Source organism: Tupaia chinensis, unplaced genomic scaffold (assembly GCF_000334495.1).
Source record: "Tupaia chinensis unplaced genomic scaffold, TupChi_1.0 Scaffold147282_1, whole genome shotgun sequence".
NCBI lineage: Eukaryota > Metazoa > Chordata > Mammalia > Scandentia > Tupaiidae > Tupaia > Tupaia belangeri.
In genome coordinates, this window is record NW_006207133.1 from 3,237,776 (window position 1) to 3,252,802 (window position 15,027).

Below are 15,027 nucleotides of genomic sequence, written 5' to 3' on the forward strand. Positions count from 1 at the left end.
CAAGTGCATGCGTGCTCAAGATCCCAAGAGGAGAACAGAGGAGAAGGGATTGCAGCATGGCCGACTCCCAGGGGGTGATTTCTTACTTTCTCTTTCACTGTCTCTCTCTCTCTCTCTCTCTCTCTCTCTGGTGAGTGCATGAGCCCTAAGGCAAAAAAACCTCTTCAAATGAACGAACTAACTAACTAAATAATAATAAGCCACATGAGAAGGGGCCAACTGTAGCATAGTAGTAAAACCTGAGTCTGAGACCCATGGAAAGCCCCAGGTTCAAGTCTGGAGACCTCCATGAATACACTGCCCATGTGTGTGCCCTTCATCTGCAACTGGCTGAAGTTGATGGTGAACTGCTTTAAGACCCTGTTAGGAACACTGTCTGCTTTCTCTCTCTCCCTCATAGAAGAAATAAATAAACTTAAAATAAAATCAAAAACAAAAATCACATCACAAGAGGAATAACTAAAACCCAGTGGTGTTTACCACAAAACCAAAATGCATAGGCAGCTGGATGGGATGCAGTATCCTGGGAGTGATGAGCTGCCCATCACTGTAAGTATTCAGGCAGAGAGGGCCATGGAATTGGAGGACTGGGAAGAGCATCCGACGCTGCTGACAGGAGGCTGCAGTAGAGGAGATGAAGGACCGCTGAAACCGGGAGGCCAAGCAGCTGCATCCCTGCAGCAAGCATAGATCTCTCCAGGTGACCGGCTCGAGGACAGCTCTGGACACTGCAAGCTGAGTCCTTTCTCTCCCAGGGACCATACAAACTGCACACCACCTCCAGGGAGCCCTCTTCTTCTACTCAAGAACTTTTCCTCATCGGGCCTAAAGCTCTGCATTTCAGGCCACCTGTAACACTTCAAATAATTGGTACCAACAAGCTCTCTCTCTGTTTTTCCTAATGAAAAACCCTTCTGGGGAGAAGGATATCAGTCATCCACAGCTCGATTGTGCTGAGTGTGATCAGACCGCATTGTAGACGCGCAGGAGTTAGTCAAAATGTTGGGTCTGAGTCCTGTTTCAGCTCCGGATGATTCTGGGCCTTCCTGAAACTTCAGCTTCCTCGTCTGTGAAATGGGGGTAATAATAGCACTTATTGTACAACTATTTCAGGAGCTAAAATTTTACAAATTATCTAACATGTGATGCAAATATAAGCAAACTTATTTCTGAAAAACAAGCCAAGATCAGATGTGCCAAGAGAAGGAGGGGCAGAGGTGTGCTGTGGGGCTTGGGGCAGGGCACGGGGGGCTGGGGAAGGGCCTCAGGAGCTGGGGATCTGGAGGCAGCTGGCGATAGCTACTAGAGGAAACCACATTAAAAGCCAGCATATACGAAGACTGATTCATGCCAAAAACTGAAAGAACTTTGCAAGCGTTAAGCTCGATGACAGAACGCACCCACGAAAGGTCACCTATTGGGCGATCCTCTTTATATGAATGTCCAGAGCCGGTGAATCTATGGGAATTGATAACCACCAGTGGCTAGAGAAAGGGAAGTGTGGGGAGTGATTACTTAATGGGCATGGGGCTTTAACTTGGGTGATGAAAATGGTTTGTAACCAGACAGAGCTAATTGTTGCTAAGTATGGCAAATGTACTAAATGCTATTGAATTGTTCACTTTCAAATGGTTAATTTAAGCTTACATGAATTTCATCTCAATAAAACAATATACAGAAAGAAGCCTTTTTCCTCCTGCCCACACTGCGGGAAGTGGGGAACCATCTGAGCAGACCTAAGGACAAAAAATGGGAGGGATGGCCCAGAGAGGGCCAGCGTCTTGCACGAGGTCACACAGCACCTCAGTTATAGAGCAGGACACTGCCCAGGGCTGGCTGGCCGCAGAGCCCACACCTTCCCTGCTACCGCCTTGTCTCTCTGGAACAGTTCCCCCCACCCCCCACCCCCCGGGAGAGCCAGAGCCCTTCCTTGCCGCAGCCAGCTCGGGGTGGGTGTCGGCTTTGTAAACAGAGTAATAAAGAGCCAGAGGGGGCAGGCCATGGAGCACTGAGGGTGACCCTGAAATGTTTCCACAAAATGCCAGGAAGGCCTTGGCCACCTAACCCGGAATAGATGAAGAGTTAATTTTTTATCTGTGATATGTGTGCCGGGCTCGGTGACAGCTCTGTGAGTGGCATTTCCTGTGACTCGTCTGGCGTTCAAACATTAACCTCCACCCACCATGGCCTAGGCGGCTTAACCATTAACCCTGCACCCCAACAGAGAGTGCCACGAGCCTCCTCCCCGGTTTGGGCACCAGGACAGAGCCTTGGTGCAGACAAGGGACCTTGGTGACCTTCTGCATTGAGCGGCCTGGGCCAGGAAGAACAGGGCTGGGCCTGTGTTCTGTGGCCTCTATCTCAGGCCCTCCAGGGTCCTGTATGAGACTTGAAGGTCACTCGCCTGGTTTCAGGGTGAGCACAAGGGGCTGAGTGCGCCTCCCAGCAGATTTACTCTTTGCCCTTTCTCCTCCCTTTTCGGTCTTTTAGGGGGTTAAGGGGCCAACTGTAGCATAGTAGTAAAACCTGAGTCTGAGACCCATGGAAAGCCCCAGGTTCAAGTCTGGAGACCTCCATGAATACACTGCCCATGTGTGTGCCCTTCATCTGCAACTGGCTGAAGTTGATGGTGAACTGCTTTAAGACCCTGTTAGGAACACTGTCTGCTTTCTCTCTCTCCCTCATAGAAGAAATAAATAAACTTAAAATAAAATCAAAAACAAAAATCACATCACAAGAGGAATAACTAAAACCCAGTGGTGTTTACCACAAAACCAAAATGCATAGGCAGCTGGATGGGATGCAGTATCCTGGGAGTGATGAGCTGCCCATCACTGTAAGTATTCAGGCAGAGAGGGCCATGGAATTGGAGGACTGGGAAGAGCATCCGACGCTGCTGACAGGAGGCTGCAGTAGAGGAGATGAAGGACCGCTGAAACCGGGAGGCCAAGCAGCTGCATCCCTGCAGCAAGCATAGATCTCTCCAGGTGACCGGCTCGAGGACAGCTCTGGACACTGCAAGCTGAGTCCTTTCTCTCCCAGGGACCATACAAACTGCACACCACCTCCAGGGAGCCCTCTTCTTCTACTCAAGAACTTTTCCTCATCGGGCCTAAAGCTCTGCATTTCAGGCCACCTGTAACACTTCAAATAATTGGTACCAACAAGCTCTCTCTCTGTTTTTCCTAATGAAAAACCCTTCTGGGGAGAAGGATATTGGTCATCCACAGCTCGATTGTGCTGAGTGTGATCAGACCGCATTGTAAACGCGCAGGAGTTAGTCAAAATGTTGGGTCTGAGTCCTGTTTCAGCTCCGGATGATTCTGGGCCTTCCTGAAACTTCAGCTTCCTCGTCTGTGAAATGGGGGTAATAATAGCACTTATTGTACAACTATTTCAGGAGCTAAAATTTTACAAATTATCTAACATGTGATGCAAATATAAGCAAACTTATTTCTGAAAAACAAGCCAAGATCAGATGTGCCAAGAGAAGGAGGGGCAGAGGTGTGCTGTGGGGCTTGGGGCAGGGCACGGGGGGCTGGGGAAGGGCCTCAGGAGCTGGGGATCTGGAGGCAGCTGGCGATAGCTACTAGAGGAAACCACATTAAAAGCCAGCATATACGAAGACTGATTCATGCCAAAAACTGAAAGAACTTTGCAAGCGTTAAGCTCGATGACAGAACGCACCCACGAAAGGTCACCTATTGGGCGATCCTCTTTATATGAATGTCCAGAGCCGGTGAATCTATGGGAATTGATAACCACCAGTGGCTAGAGAAAGGGAAGTGTGGGGAGTGATTACTTAATGGGCATGGGGCTTTAACTTGGGTGATGAAAATGGTTTGTAACCAGACAGAGCTAATTGTTGCTAAGTATGGCAAATGTACTAAATGCTATTGAATTGTTCACTTTCAAATGGTTAATTTAAGCTTACATGAATTTCATCTCAATAAAACAATATACAGAAAGAAGCCTTTTTCCTCCTGCCCACACTGCGGGAAGTGGGGAACCATCTGAGCAGACCTAAGGACAAAAAATGGGAGGGATGGCCCAGAGAGGGCCAGCGTCTTGCACGAGGTCACACAGCACCTCAGTTATAGAGCAGGACACTGCCCAGGGCTGGCTGGCCGCAGAGCCCACACCTTCCCTGCTACCGCCTTGTCTCTCTGGAACAGTTCCCCCCACCCCCCACCCCCCGGGAGAGCCAGAGCCCTTCCTTGCCGCAGCCAGCTCGGGGTGGGTGTCGGCTTTGTAAACAGAGTAATAAAGAGCCAGAGGGGGCAGGCCATGGAGCACTGAGGGTGACCCTGAAATGTTTCCACAAAATGCCAGGAAGGCCTTGGCCACCTAACCCGGAATAGATGAAGAGTTAATTTTTTATCTGTGATATGTGTGCCGGGCTCGGTGACAGCTCTGTGAGTGGCATTTCCTGTGACTCGTCTGGCGTTCAAACATTAACCTCCACCCACCATGGCCTAGGCGGCTTAACCATTAACCCTGCACCCCAACAGAGAGTGCCACGAGCCTCCTCCCCGGTTTGGGCACCAGGACAGAGCCTTGGTGCAGACAAGGGACCTTGGTGACCTTCTGCATTGAGCGGCCTGGGCCAGGAAGAACAGGGCTGGGCCTGTGTTCTGTGGCCTCTATCTCAGGCCCTCCAGGGTCCTGTATGAGACTTGAAGGTCACTCGCCTGGTTTCAGGGTGAGCACAAGGGGCTGAGTGCGCCTCCCAGCAGATTTACTCTTTGCCCTTTCTCCTCCCTTTTCGGTCTTTTAGGGGGTTTCCTCCCCAGCCACCACACCTGTGCTACACTCCCTTCTCTACAGGGCTGGCCCCCAGAGGCAGATCATCAGACATCCTCTGGCTTGGAGAATTTAAAACTAGGTTTTCAAAACAACAGACCCCTTTTCCTAAACTGCAGAAGGCCAGTATGTCACACAGCCCTGAGCAGCCCACGCTGTTGCAGTGAGGTGGGCTGCCTGGCCCTGTTCACCTGCTGCAGGCCGGACTCCCTAGGCATGCTGCCAGGGCCTGGCAGATAGTCTCAACCACCTACCACAGGTCCAGCACAGCCCCATTCTCACAGCTCACTGAGGTCAAAAGAGAGGGGCCACCCGAGTCTCCCAAGGGAGTGTGAGGCAGAAGCCAGACGGGAGTCCCCAGCAAGCTTTCCGAGCCCAGGATGCACAGTCCACACTGAGGACCCCGTGAGAGCCTTAGCAAAGAAAGTGACCAGTTCTGCTCAGACCAACCAACCCAAGGGCATGGAGGCACCCTGTGACAGACCAGATCCAGAGCGAGCCAGGGCCTGGACGTGTTTCCATCTTCTCCCAGAGAATGTGAATGCATAGTACACAGTCCACATTGGGAGAGTGCGTGGGCAAGGGGCTCACAGGAGAGGTGCTGACCATGGGCAGGGCTGAGCGTGCAGAAGGGCAGAGGGACTAAGTGGACCCCAGGCACCCATAGCCAAGGTCAGCCTGGCTGCACCAAGGAGTTGGGACAGGGAGGCCATGAGAGGCGCTCCCTGCTGCAGTGAGGCGCTGGACTTTCTTCAGGGAGTATCCCACTTATTCCCAAGCAGCCTCGTGAAGTCCATAAGACTACTTAAAATGGGCAAGTTCAGGGCCAGCAGGGGGCATGGTGGTTAAGGAGCTGGATCTCATAAGACCAACAGTGCAGCTGGAGTCCCAGACCTGGTGGCTTGAAAAAAACAGGCCAGGCACGTGTGTATGCATGCCCACAGTCCCAGGAGAAGAGGAAAAAGGGGACTTTGGCATGGCCACCCCCTAAGAAATGATTTCTCAGTTTCCCTCTCTCTGTGTGTGGCAAAAATCTATGAAGAAAAGGGCAAATTGAGGAGCAGGGAGTGGTGTCTCTAGCCAAAGACCGCCACTGAAGTTGCCTCCAGCTGCAGCCTGGTACTCAGTCCCCGAGCTGACCTCAGCTGGCTTCACACTGGACTCTTCCACTCCTGCCCTACAGGAGCCCTGTGGGAGTGTCGGACCACCCACAAGGGGAGCAGAAGGCCCTGCCAGTGGGTCACCTAGTCAGAGCCGAGTCAGCAGACAGAGCTGGCTCCACGTTCCTCACAGGAAGACTGATCTTTCCCCCAGGCCAGGTCCCAGCGTGGCCTTCCAGCAGAGACTACACTGCTGGCCTCAGCTGATTTGTGACAGGCAGGGCAGGCTGGGGGCATCCACGACCTCGGTGGGGGCCTCACCTCCCTGGCCTACCTCTAGGCTCTGCCTTGACTCCCAGCATCTCGTTTTCTCCTTTCTCTCTGCTCTCTGCCAAGTTTTAGCTCTCACTCGTTCACTCAGTAAGCCAGTCGACGAACACACACCAAGTATGCAGTCTGAGCAAGCCCTGAGCCAAGCACTGGGGATAAGGAATGACACCATCCCTGCGTTGGTCCAGTGAACTCATCTTTACGATACAGTGCAGTGGTGCTAAGAGAAAGGCAGAGACAGAGAGAGACAGAGGGCCCCACGGGAGTTGGGGTGGCCAATGAGCTATGGGCATTCAGGACAATGTCGTTCTTAAAGGAAAGTAAAAAGGCAAGTGGTTGGAGAGTGAAGAAGAGAGGGAATGGTGTTGAAGCAGAGGGATCAGTGTATGCAGAGGCCTGAGTGTGAAATAAACTGACACAGTCACTAGCAATGTGCTAGCAATCTGGTTGCTCCAAGTGCGTGTGCTCAAGGTGGAGGCATGGACAAGGGCCACGGCAAGGGCAGGGCCGTGTGCTGAAGCCACTAGAGAGCAGTGGGACACCGTGAAAACATCAGAGGTTGAAATCACCATCCCTCACTTCCTGGTCTGAATGGAAGCTCGCCATCCTCTCTCCCAGAGGCTCAGCCTTGGAGCCCGAGTTCCCGGGGTGCCCTGTCAAGGTACCTTGGCATGCTCCTTGGGGAGTAGAGGCAGAAGGCAGCTGCTGACTCTGCTGCATCCCTTCCCAGACTTGTCACACCTTGCTTTCTGCTGCTCCACACATTTTCCGGGGTAATGGGAGAGCCCAGGAGAGCAGAGGCTCTCGGCAGTGCCCACAGTCTGGCTCCCCACAAACAACTGCCTGAGCCAGTGCAGGGGAAGGAAAGGCTCGCACTGTGGGACAATCATCCCTCATGTGGGACAGGTGACTTAGCGAAGCACATGTACAGCATCCACACTGCTGGCTCCTGCTGTCCACACACGCCAATCCACACACTCCTGCTTCAGGCTGCTCCTGGCAGAGGAGTCCTAGGGATGGCTGCATCCCACTCCTGGTTCCTCCACCCTTTTCTCTTCCTCAGCCCTGACTCTCTGCAGTCTCGACTCTACACGTCAGTGGGGTTCTTTAAACAGTTCAAAGAAAATGGGTATTAAGAAAAAGCTATGTGTGGGTTTTAAGATTTTCTTCATGCCAAAATAAACTCCTACTTTAATTCCATTTTTTCCATGAACTATATTTTTTAGGTTTTTACCATAGAGCACATTCACTCACCAGAGAGAGAGACAAAGAGAGAGAGAGAGATTAAGAGGGAAAGTGAAAAGTCACCCCCTCGGAAGGTGGCCCTGCTGCAATCTCTTCTCCTCCATTCTCTTCCTGGGATCTTGGGCACGCATGTACATGCACCTGGAGTGATTTTCAAGCCACAGGGTTTGGGACTCAAACCAGGGTCAGCCATGTAGGAGTCCAATGTCTTAACCACCACGCCACCTGCTGGCCCCCTTTTCTATGAACTTTTTGAAGTCCTCTCATAAAACTGATCTCCTTTCCCCAAAAATATCCATCCTCAGTCCTTCATCCAGTTGCTCAGGTGGAACACCTAGAGGTCATCCTGGATCCCCTCTCCCACTTCTGCCTGATCAGATTCATGGCCAAGTCGGGTCAGCATTACTGCCTGGCCAGGTCCTCCACATGTCTACCTCTCTGGACCAGCTCTGCTAGACCTCCCTAGTCTCTGTTTTCTGAGTACGCCAACTCCACTTTCCACTACCGGCCCTGCGTCCCTCTGTCTGGGGACTTCTTCCTGCTATGGGAGCCCACCTGCCCCAGCACCATGGGCTGGAAGCACAAGGCAATGATTGCAGCTCCCCCAGCAGCAGTCCTGCTTCATACTGGGGGATCAGAGGAGAAACACGTTCACCCACTTCCTGCTCCATGTCAGTTCCCACACCCCTGACCATCTGGCCTGGAATCAGCTGCTTCTGGGAAACCCAAGCAAAGCCAACCACCCAGGTCAGTGATCACTACCTCTGGCCCAGACCACCAGCCACGCAGTGGGACTCCTGGAACTCCTCGAGTCCTTCTCCAGCCCATCATCCACACTGCAGCAAGGGCGGTCTTCTCACAGTGCACATCACCACAGTTTCCTCTTAGGACTCTCCAGGGCTTTCTGTGGCTCTTAGAATCAGGATGAAAGTCCTCCCTATGGCCTGTGGTCAAGGAGCTCCTACTTGTCAGGGCCCTACAGTCCCTCAGGCTCCTGAGGCAGGTCTCTGCCTGATAACTATCGGGCACTCTCAGATCTCATCTCAAGCAAATCCTCCTCAGGAAAGCCCTAGTGCCAAAGCAGGCCAAGGCCCCTGCTCAGACACTCAGGGACAGCAGCATGGTATCAGATCCCACCGCCTTTTCACATGCATTTGAAATTACTTGATTTATGTCTCTCCCTCAGAGGACAGAGGCTGCCACACTCACTCTCTTCTTTCTCACTTGCAGAACCTCGTGGTTCAAGGAGGCTACAGGCTCGGACAAAAGTCTCAGCTTCCAGCCTGGGGTGCCGGGCAGTCCAGCTGCACTGTGAAGGTCAAGCAGAATCCACCTGGAAAGCTGGAGCAAAGTTTGGCTACTCGATACATCTCACTCTACCTTCTTGTGACTTTCTTCTCCCTGCCTGAAACACAGACATGTCCCCCATCCCCCGGAGGTGCAGCAGCACTGTCTGAATGAGGACAGAAGCCACACATTAAGCCGAAAGACAGAGGAATCTGGGATACAATGACTTCCTGGAGCTTCACACCAGCTGTGGACACTTTGCAACGTGCAAGAACGAATTCCTCTTCAGCCAAGTCCATGTACAGATCTTCTGCCGTGTGCTGCAAATACATTCCTAAGTGATAAGAAAGGGTCTGTGTTCCTTCTTCCTCACCATTGTATCCTTGGTTCTCAGCACACTCCCCCCACCAGTAAATGCTAAATATTTTTGAAGGAATGCTTTTTTTCTTTTTTTTCTTTTCTTTCTTTCTTTTTTTCTTTTTTTTTTTTTTTTTTTTTTTTTTTTTTTTTTTTTTTCGCATGCCCTCTCACCCTTCTTTTCTTTCTTTCTTTTTTTCTTTTTTTTTTTTTTTTTTTTTTTTTTTTTTTTTTTTTTTTTTTTTTTTTTTTTTTTTGCCAGAGCACTCATGCACTGCCCAGAGAGAAAGAGAAAGAGGGTGAAAGCACTCCTACAATGGAGCATGCTCAAACCATTGGGTCCTCGGAAAAGGCATGACATATTTTTCTATGCAAAAATGCATCATGACTTTTCTGACAACCTAATACAGTCCCTTCATTTTTCCAGCCGGTTGGGATTTGGGGCACACACACATATGCACCTGGTGTATTTTTCAAGCCACCAGGGTCAGGATTCAAACTGCAGTTGGCCATGTGGGATCTAACTCTCTAAGCACTGTGCTTAACCACTGCACTGCAGGGCTGGCCCTTGAGAGAGCGCCGAATCCTAACCACTAGACCACCAGGGAGAGGGCTGGCCCTTGAATGAATACTTTTAATTTCATATCAACCCCATAAAATACACGTGGAAACTGAGGCCTAGGGGCATTAATAACTTACCCAAAAGCACACAGTCTGATTTCTTGTTTCCTTTCTTCTTTCCCTCTTTCCTTCCTTTTTCCCTTTTATTTTAATTTTTTTTTAATTGTCATAGGGTGTGTGCTCCCACCATGGAGAGTGGTCATGACACAATTTCTGTGCCATTTTCTCGTCCTGCCATTTCCTTCCTTTTTAAAAAGAAGTAAAACCACATAAAGTAAAATTAACCATTCACCATTTAAAGTGTACAGCTCAGTGGCAGTTAGAAAGTTCATGCTATGGTACTGGGGGACCATCACCTCTGTCTAGGTCTAAGACATTTTCACCGCCTTGTACCATTGAGCAATCGCTCCTCATCGTCCCTCCCCACCGTCCCTCCTATCAGCAGCCCCTGATAACCACTGATCTAATTTCTGTCTCTGTGGATTTGCCTTATCTGGATTTTCATATCAATGAAATCATCCAAGGGTGGCCTTTTGTATCTGGCTTCTTTCACTCAGTATCATGCTTTCAAGGTTCCTCCACATTGGGGTCTGCATCAATACTTCACTGCTCAAACTAGCCCATTCTGTTGCTAAGAAGCCAAAATACCCAACTCTGGGGAATGTCAGAGAGGAGAGGTTTATTCAGCTTAGGGTGGGAAGTCCTAGATGCAGGGGCTGCCTCTGGTGAGGCTGCGTCACCACACAGCAGAAGGCAGGAGCTGGAGCAGAGCAGAGTGTATGCCTGTCTGTGTATGAGCCCCCTGGGCGCCTGCAATTCACCTTTGAACACCACAGTCTGATCAAGTCGTCACCCCCTTAGAACTAGCACAACCAGATCTCAGTGCATGAATCAGGTCGGGGCACACCCGAACGGTAGCAATTCCTTTCGTTTAAGCTAAGAGAGAGAGAGGGGTCCCTGCCTAGTAGGGACCCTGTACCGCGATCCTCCCCCAGCCCTCACCTAGACAGGATCACGAGCTTTCCCTCGTGGCCTCAGCACCAGGCAGCAGTGCCCCCCACCGCCTGCACACTGCGGCTGGGCCCATTCATTCCATTTTCAGGCTAGATAATATTTTGTTGTGTGTACCGGCCACACGTGTTCATCCATTCGCAAGCGGATGGACCTCGGTTTGTGTCTATCTCTTGGTTACTGTGAATACTGTTGTTGTGAATATTTGTGAACAAAGTTTTGCTTCAATAACTGCAATGGGCTCTCTTCTTAATGCCACACCCTTCCTACCTGTAGCTGATAGAGAGTAATGAAGAGAAGTTAAGGGAGAGAATGGAAGTAAGATTAGCATTTCAACACAAAACTAATACTGTTTAAAGTGTTGAGTAATAACAATTCATATTAAGCTAACAAATATTACAAAGCACCTGTGTTTTATACACTTTGTCTCATTTCATTATAATCCTAAAATAGACATTATTACCTTCATTCTATAGATCATGAAACCAAATTTCAGAGGATAAATAATTTTTTTTTAGGTTTTTGCCATAGGGCACATGTGCTCACTGGAGAGAGGCAGAGAGAGTGAGGGGGAAAGTGAGAAGTCACTCCCCAGGAGGGATGGCTACGCTACAATCCTGTCTTCATTCCATTCTCCTCCTGGGATTTTGGGCATGCATGCACACATGCCCGGCATGATTTTTCAAGCCATCAGGTCTGAGACTTGAACCACAGTTGGCCATGTGGGAGTCCAGTGCCTTAACCACCACACCATCTGCTGGCCCCTAGAGGGAAAATAATTTAACCCATGGTCACATAACCAGTGAGTGTCGGCTAGCATTGAATCCCAAAGTTTTCCTGACCCCACACTGCCTTTCCTACTACGTTGCTCGAACCAGCAATGCAGGTGAGAGAATGGCTGAGGCGTAAACCACTGTGCACAGTAATTCTCCTCAAACCCTTACCATCACCCAGGTAGCACACAAAGCTGAGGGTAACAAACACGAGCTGTATCCACATGCCCAGAAGAGTGCTTTTGGGGTCCATGTAGACTGCGCTCCAGGATCACCCCAAACCCCAGATGGCCGTCTGCGGCTAGCCCTCCCATATCCCACCCTGGCCCAGAGGACAAGCCCTTCCAGCCCATGGAATTAGACTTGATCCAAACCCAAGAGTAGAGACATGGTGCGGAGGCAGGCCTCATACCTGGCACTGGCTGCTCCATGCCCAGGTCTGCTGTCCGCTCTCTGGAGAGTTCCTGCAGACACTGGTCTTGTTCCTCTTGCAGCACCCGCAGCACATCACACAGCCGGGGGAGGGCTCCAGCCTGTGGGTCCAAAACCAAAGATGCTCACCATTGCCACTGACTTGATCCCACCACACAAGGGTTTTCTGTGGGCAAGGTGGAGCTAGGTAAAGATGATTTAAAATGAGTAAGACGTAGTCCCTGCCTGCAAGGAGCACCTTGATCACAGAGAAGTGGAGACAGCCATTGCTGGGAAAGCATCTAGACAGTGGCTTTGCTCAGTCTGTAGCCCGTCCACTGTAGATATTGCTCTTACGTTTATCAGGGCTCCTAAGTCCTCCGAGTTGTTCACTCTCTGGGCACCTGACTATTTGTCTATAGGACTTAATTTATTCCACTCCAACTGCATGACTATTTCTATTTTTGCAAGTTTAGTTTTGATTCAGACAAATTATTTGAAACTTACATCTGTCTCCCTGTCACACAGAAGAAAGCATACACCCAAGCTAGACAAATGGCGACTGCAGAGTTGGACAGGAGTGGGCAAGAGAGATGGGCACAGCCCTGGCTTCCCAGCTCTTCCTAGAGTGGACTTCCACAGCATGGCCCCATGATCTTGTCAGCACCTGGGACTTGAAAATGGATGAACAACCAAACGGATGAGTGAACCGGACTCCTACACTCCTCACAATGTGTGGGCATGGACTTACAGTATTACAGAATCCTTTTACATACATTAACTTAAATGGTTCTCAAAATACCCCTAGGAAGAGAGACAGAAAGGGAAACAGAGGCCCACACTGGCTAAGGGATATGAATAGGGTCATACGGCCGGGGTTCTGAATTCCAGAAACCAGTCTTCCAAGAGATCAAGAAGCAGGTTTACACCCCTCTTGTCAATCCCACCCTAAAGCCTCACTCCAGTGTAGTGGAGCAGGGGAAAAGTCACCAGGGACAAAGCCACTCCTAAATGGCCCAAATAAACAAAAGCTCTGGGCAAACAGAGGACAGCCAAGATGGCGCTATAGTCAAATGATTTCAAAGGCAAACATAATCACTCTTCCAATTATCTCCTACTTTGGATCGTCCACATCTCACCACCCTGCATTAAAGTGGTCAAAAAAGATCTACCTGCTGTCAGCAACTGTCACTCCACCCCTGCTCCCTAAAACCAACTGGCCAGGGTTTGCAACCCCCATGAAATGCACACCTCATCTCCCCTGGCCCAAGGCCTGTGATCAGCCATCCCAAGCTGCTGTAGAGCCCCAGGGCCCATCAGCTTCCAGCGTATAGAATGTTCATTCCTTCCCCACCCAGCCCTGAGTTTCCACTTAACACCTAACACAACAGCAAATCACTTAATCGCATTGTCTGTTCTGTAGACTCTTACATGAAACAAGTGGTCTAAGAATATACTGGGCCTTGGCACACAGCCCCACACCCTCTTCCTTGTGGGGTCTTCGCCGGTTGTAGCTGAAGCCCATTGTCTCCAGCACTCTCTGGCTTGTCAGTGGAGGTAGCAGAAGAGCTCGAGTGGAAAAACTGACTGCCTTCCAGTGCACCGGCACGCACATACTCTTTCAGAATCGCGTTGAAGCGAACATTCCTCTTACAAAGCGAGCGGTGCTGCAGGTAGTGAGAACAGGCGCCGTCTTTTCTGTAATTTAAGGAATCACAGGTATATTAAGTGTTACGAAAATGTTCATACCCTTTGGCCAACTAACTCTACTTCTGGGCCTCCATCCTGTCGGTGGGGAAGTGTAATAGAGACAGATTCTGCAGCAGCTTTATAACTAATAGAGAAGAAAAGATAGACTCCGCTTCCAGGAAAATGGATTGAACGTACTTTTTCCTATTACTTCCGAAGTAAAATAACTCCCTGGACATTATATAAAATAAACATAAGAAGACACTGAAAAGTAGAGAGATGATAGAAAATAGAGCAGCTAGGGTCAGCACAGCCCAAGAAATGAAGTGGTGACGAGTTCTACCCTACATGTCACTGTCCTGGAGCTGAAGAAGTCAGCAATAAGGAAACACCACCGGACACAGATGAATAGCCCCAACCAAAGTGTGCCCTCTCTAGAGGACAGAAAAAGGGGCAGTTAGCAAGAGATTTTCAGGCAGGACTGGCTTCCTGCCGCAGTGGTTAACGGAGCCAGAACCCACGTGGCTGATGACCATTTGAATTCTGACTCTGGCAGTTTGAAAACCTCCAGGTGTGTGTGTGTGTGTGCATGTGCCCCAAATCCCAATAGGAGGGGACAATGGAGAAGGGATTGCAGTATGATCACACCCCACTGGGAGTCCTTTCTTCCCCTCTCTCTCTCTCCCTCCCTTCCTCTCTGGTGAGCAAATGGGCCCTCTGGCAGTTCAAAAGAGAAAATTTTTTAGAGCCAGCCCATGTTAAAGGAGTCCCGTGGCTGACCATGGTATTTGAATCCCGGAACTGGAAGACTGAAAAACACACCAGGCCATGGATGTGCATACATGCCCAAAATCCCAAAAGAAGGGAAAGATGGAAGAGAAGGAATTGTGGATGGCTATGCTCCATTGGCTGGTACCTCCCTCCTTTCCTTCCTTTCTCTCTCTCTCTCTCTCTCTCTTCTCTCTCTCTCTCGTTCTGGCAAGCACATGCACCATATGCCAAATTAAGAGAAAAAAAAGGAAGGAAGAAAAAAGGAAAGGAAGGCCGCCGGGCCTGCGCATGGCCCTTGGGCCTGCGCGTGGCCACCAGCTGCAGGCGGCAAACTGAAGCTGAAAACAAGGATTAAGAACTTGCAACTATAAGCAACAGAAAGAAACTTTAGCTGTCTTAAACCAATTGAGAAATATATTGTGTAGGAGGATTTTCTCTACCTATGGACAGTGAGAAATGATGGTTACCAGCCCTGCATTACCTCAGGGAAAAACAAGAACTATTCTACCATTCTTAAGGAAGCCAGATACCCGAGGATAACTCATGCTGCAGATCCCCACAACACCATTCCCGCTAATCACAAGATGGCTGCTGTGCCACATCAACTGATAATCATCTCTGCTTACCAG

At 50.0% G+C, this 15,027-nt stretch overlaps 1 protein-coding gene across 7 annotated transcripts in view; it reads right to left on the minus strand.

Moving 5' to 3' along the window:
* The window catches only part of SCTR (secretin receptor), a 119,639-nt gene that overhangs the window by 76,065 nt on the left and 28,547 nt on the right, over positions 1 to 15,027 (minus strand). For 6 of the 7 annotated variants that reach the window (XM_027768704.1, XM_027768703.1, XM_027768701.1 and 3 more), the window contains exon 2: positions 11,940 to 12,060. In XM_027768704.1, coding sequence (XP_027624505.1) covers positions 11,940 to 12,060 — 121 coding nt within the window. Of the gene's footprint in view, positions 1 to 11,939; positions 12,061 to 13,369; positions 13,587 to 15,027 lie in introns of those variants that run through there. The other variant, XM_027768705.1, reaches the window with a different exon arrangement.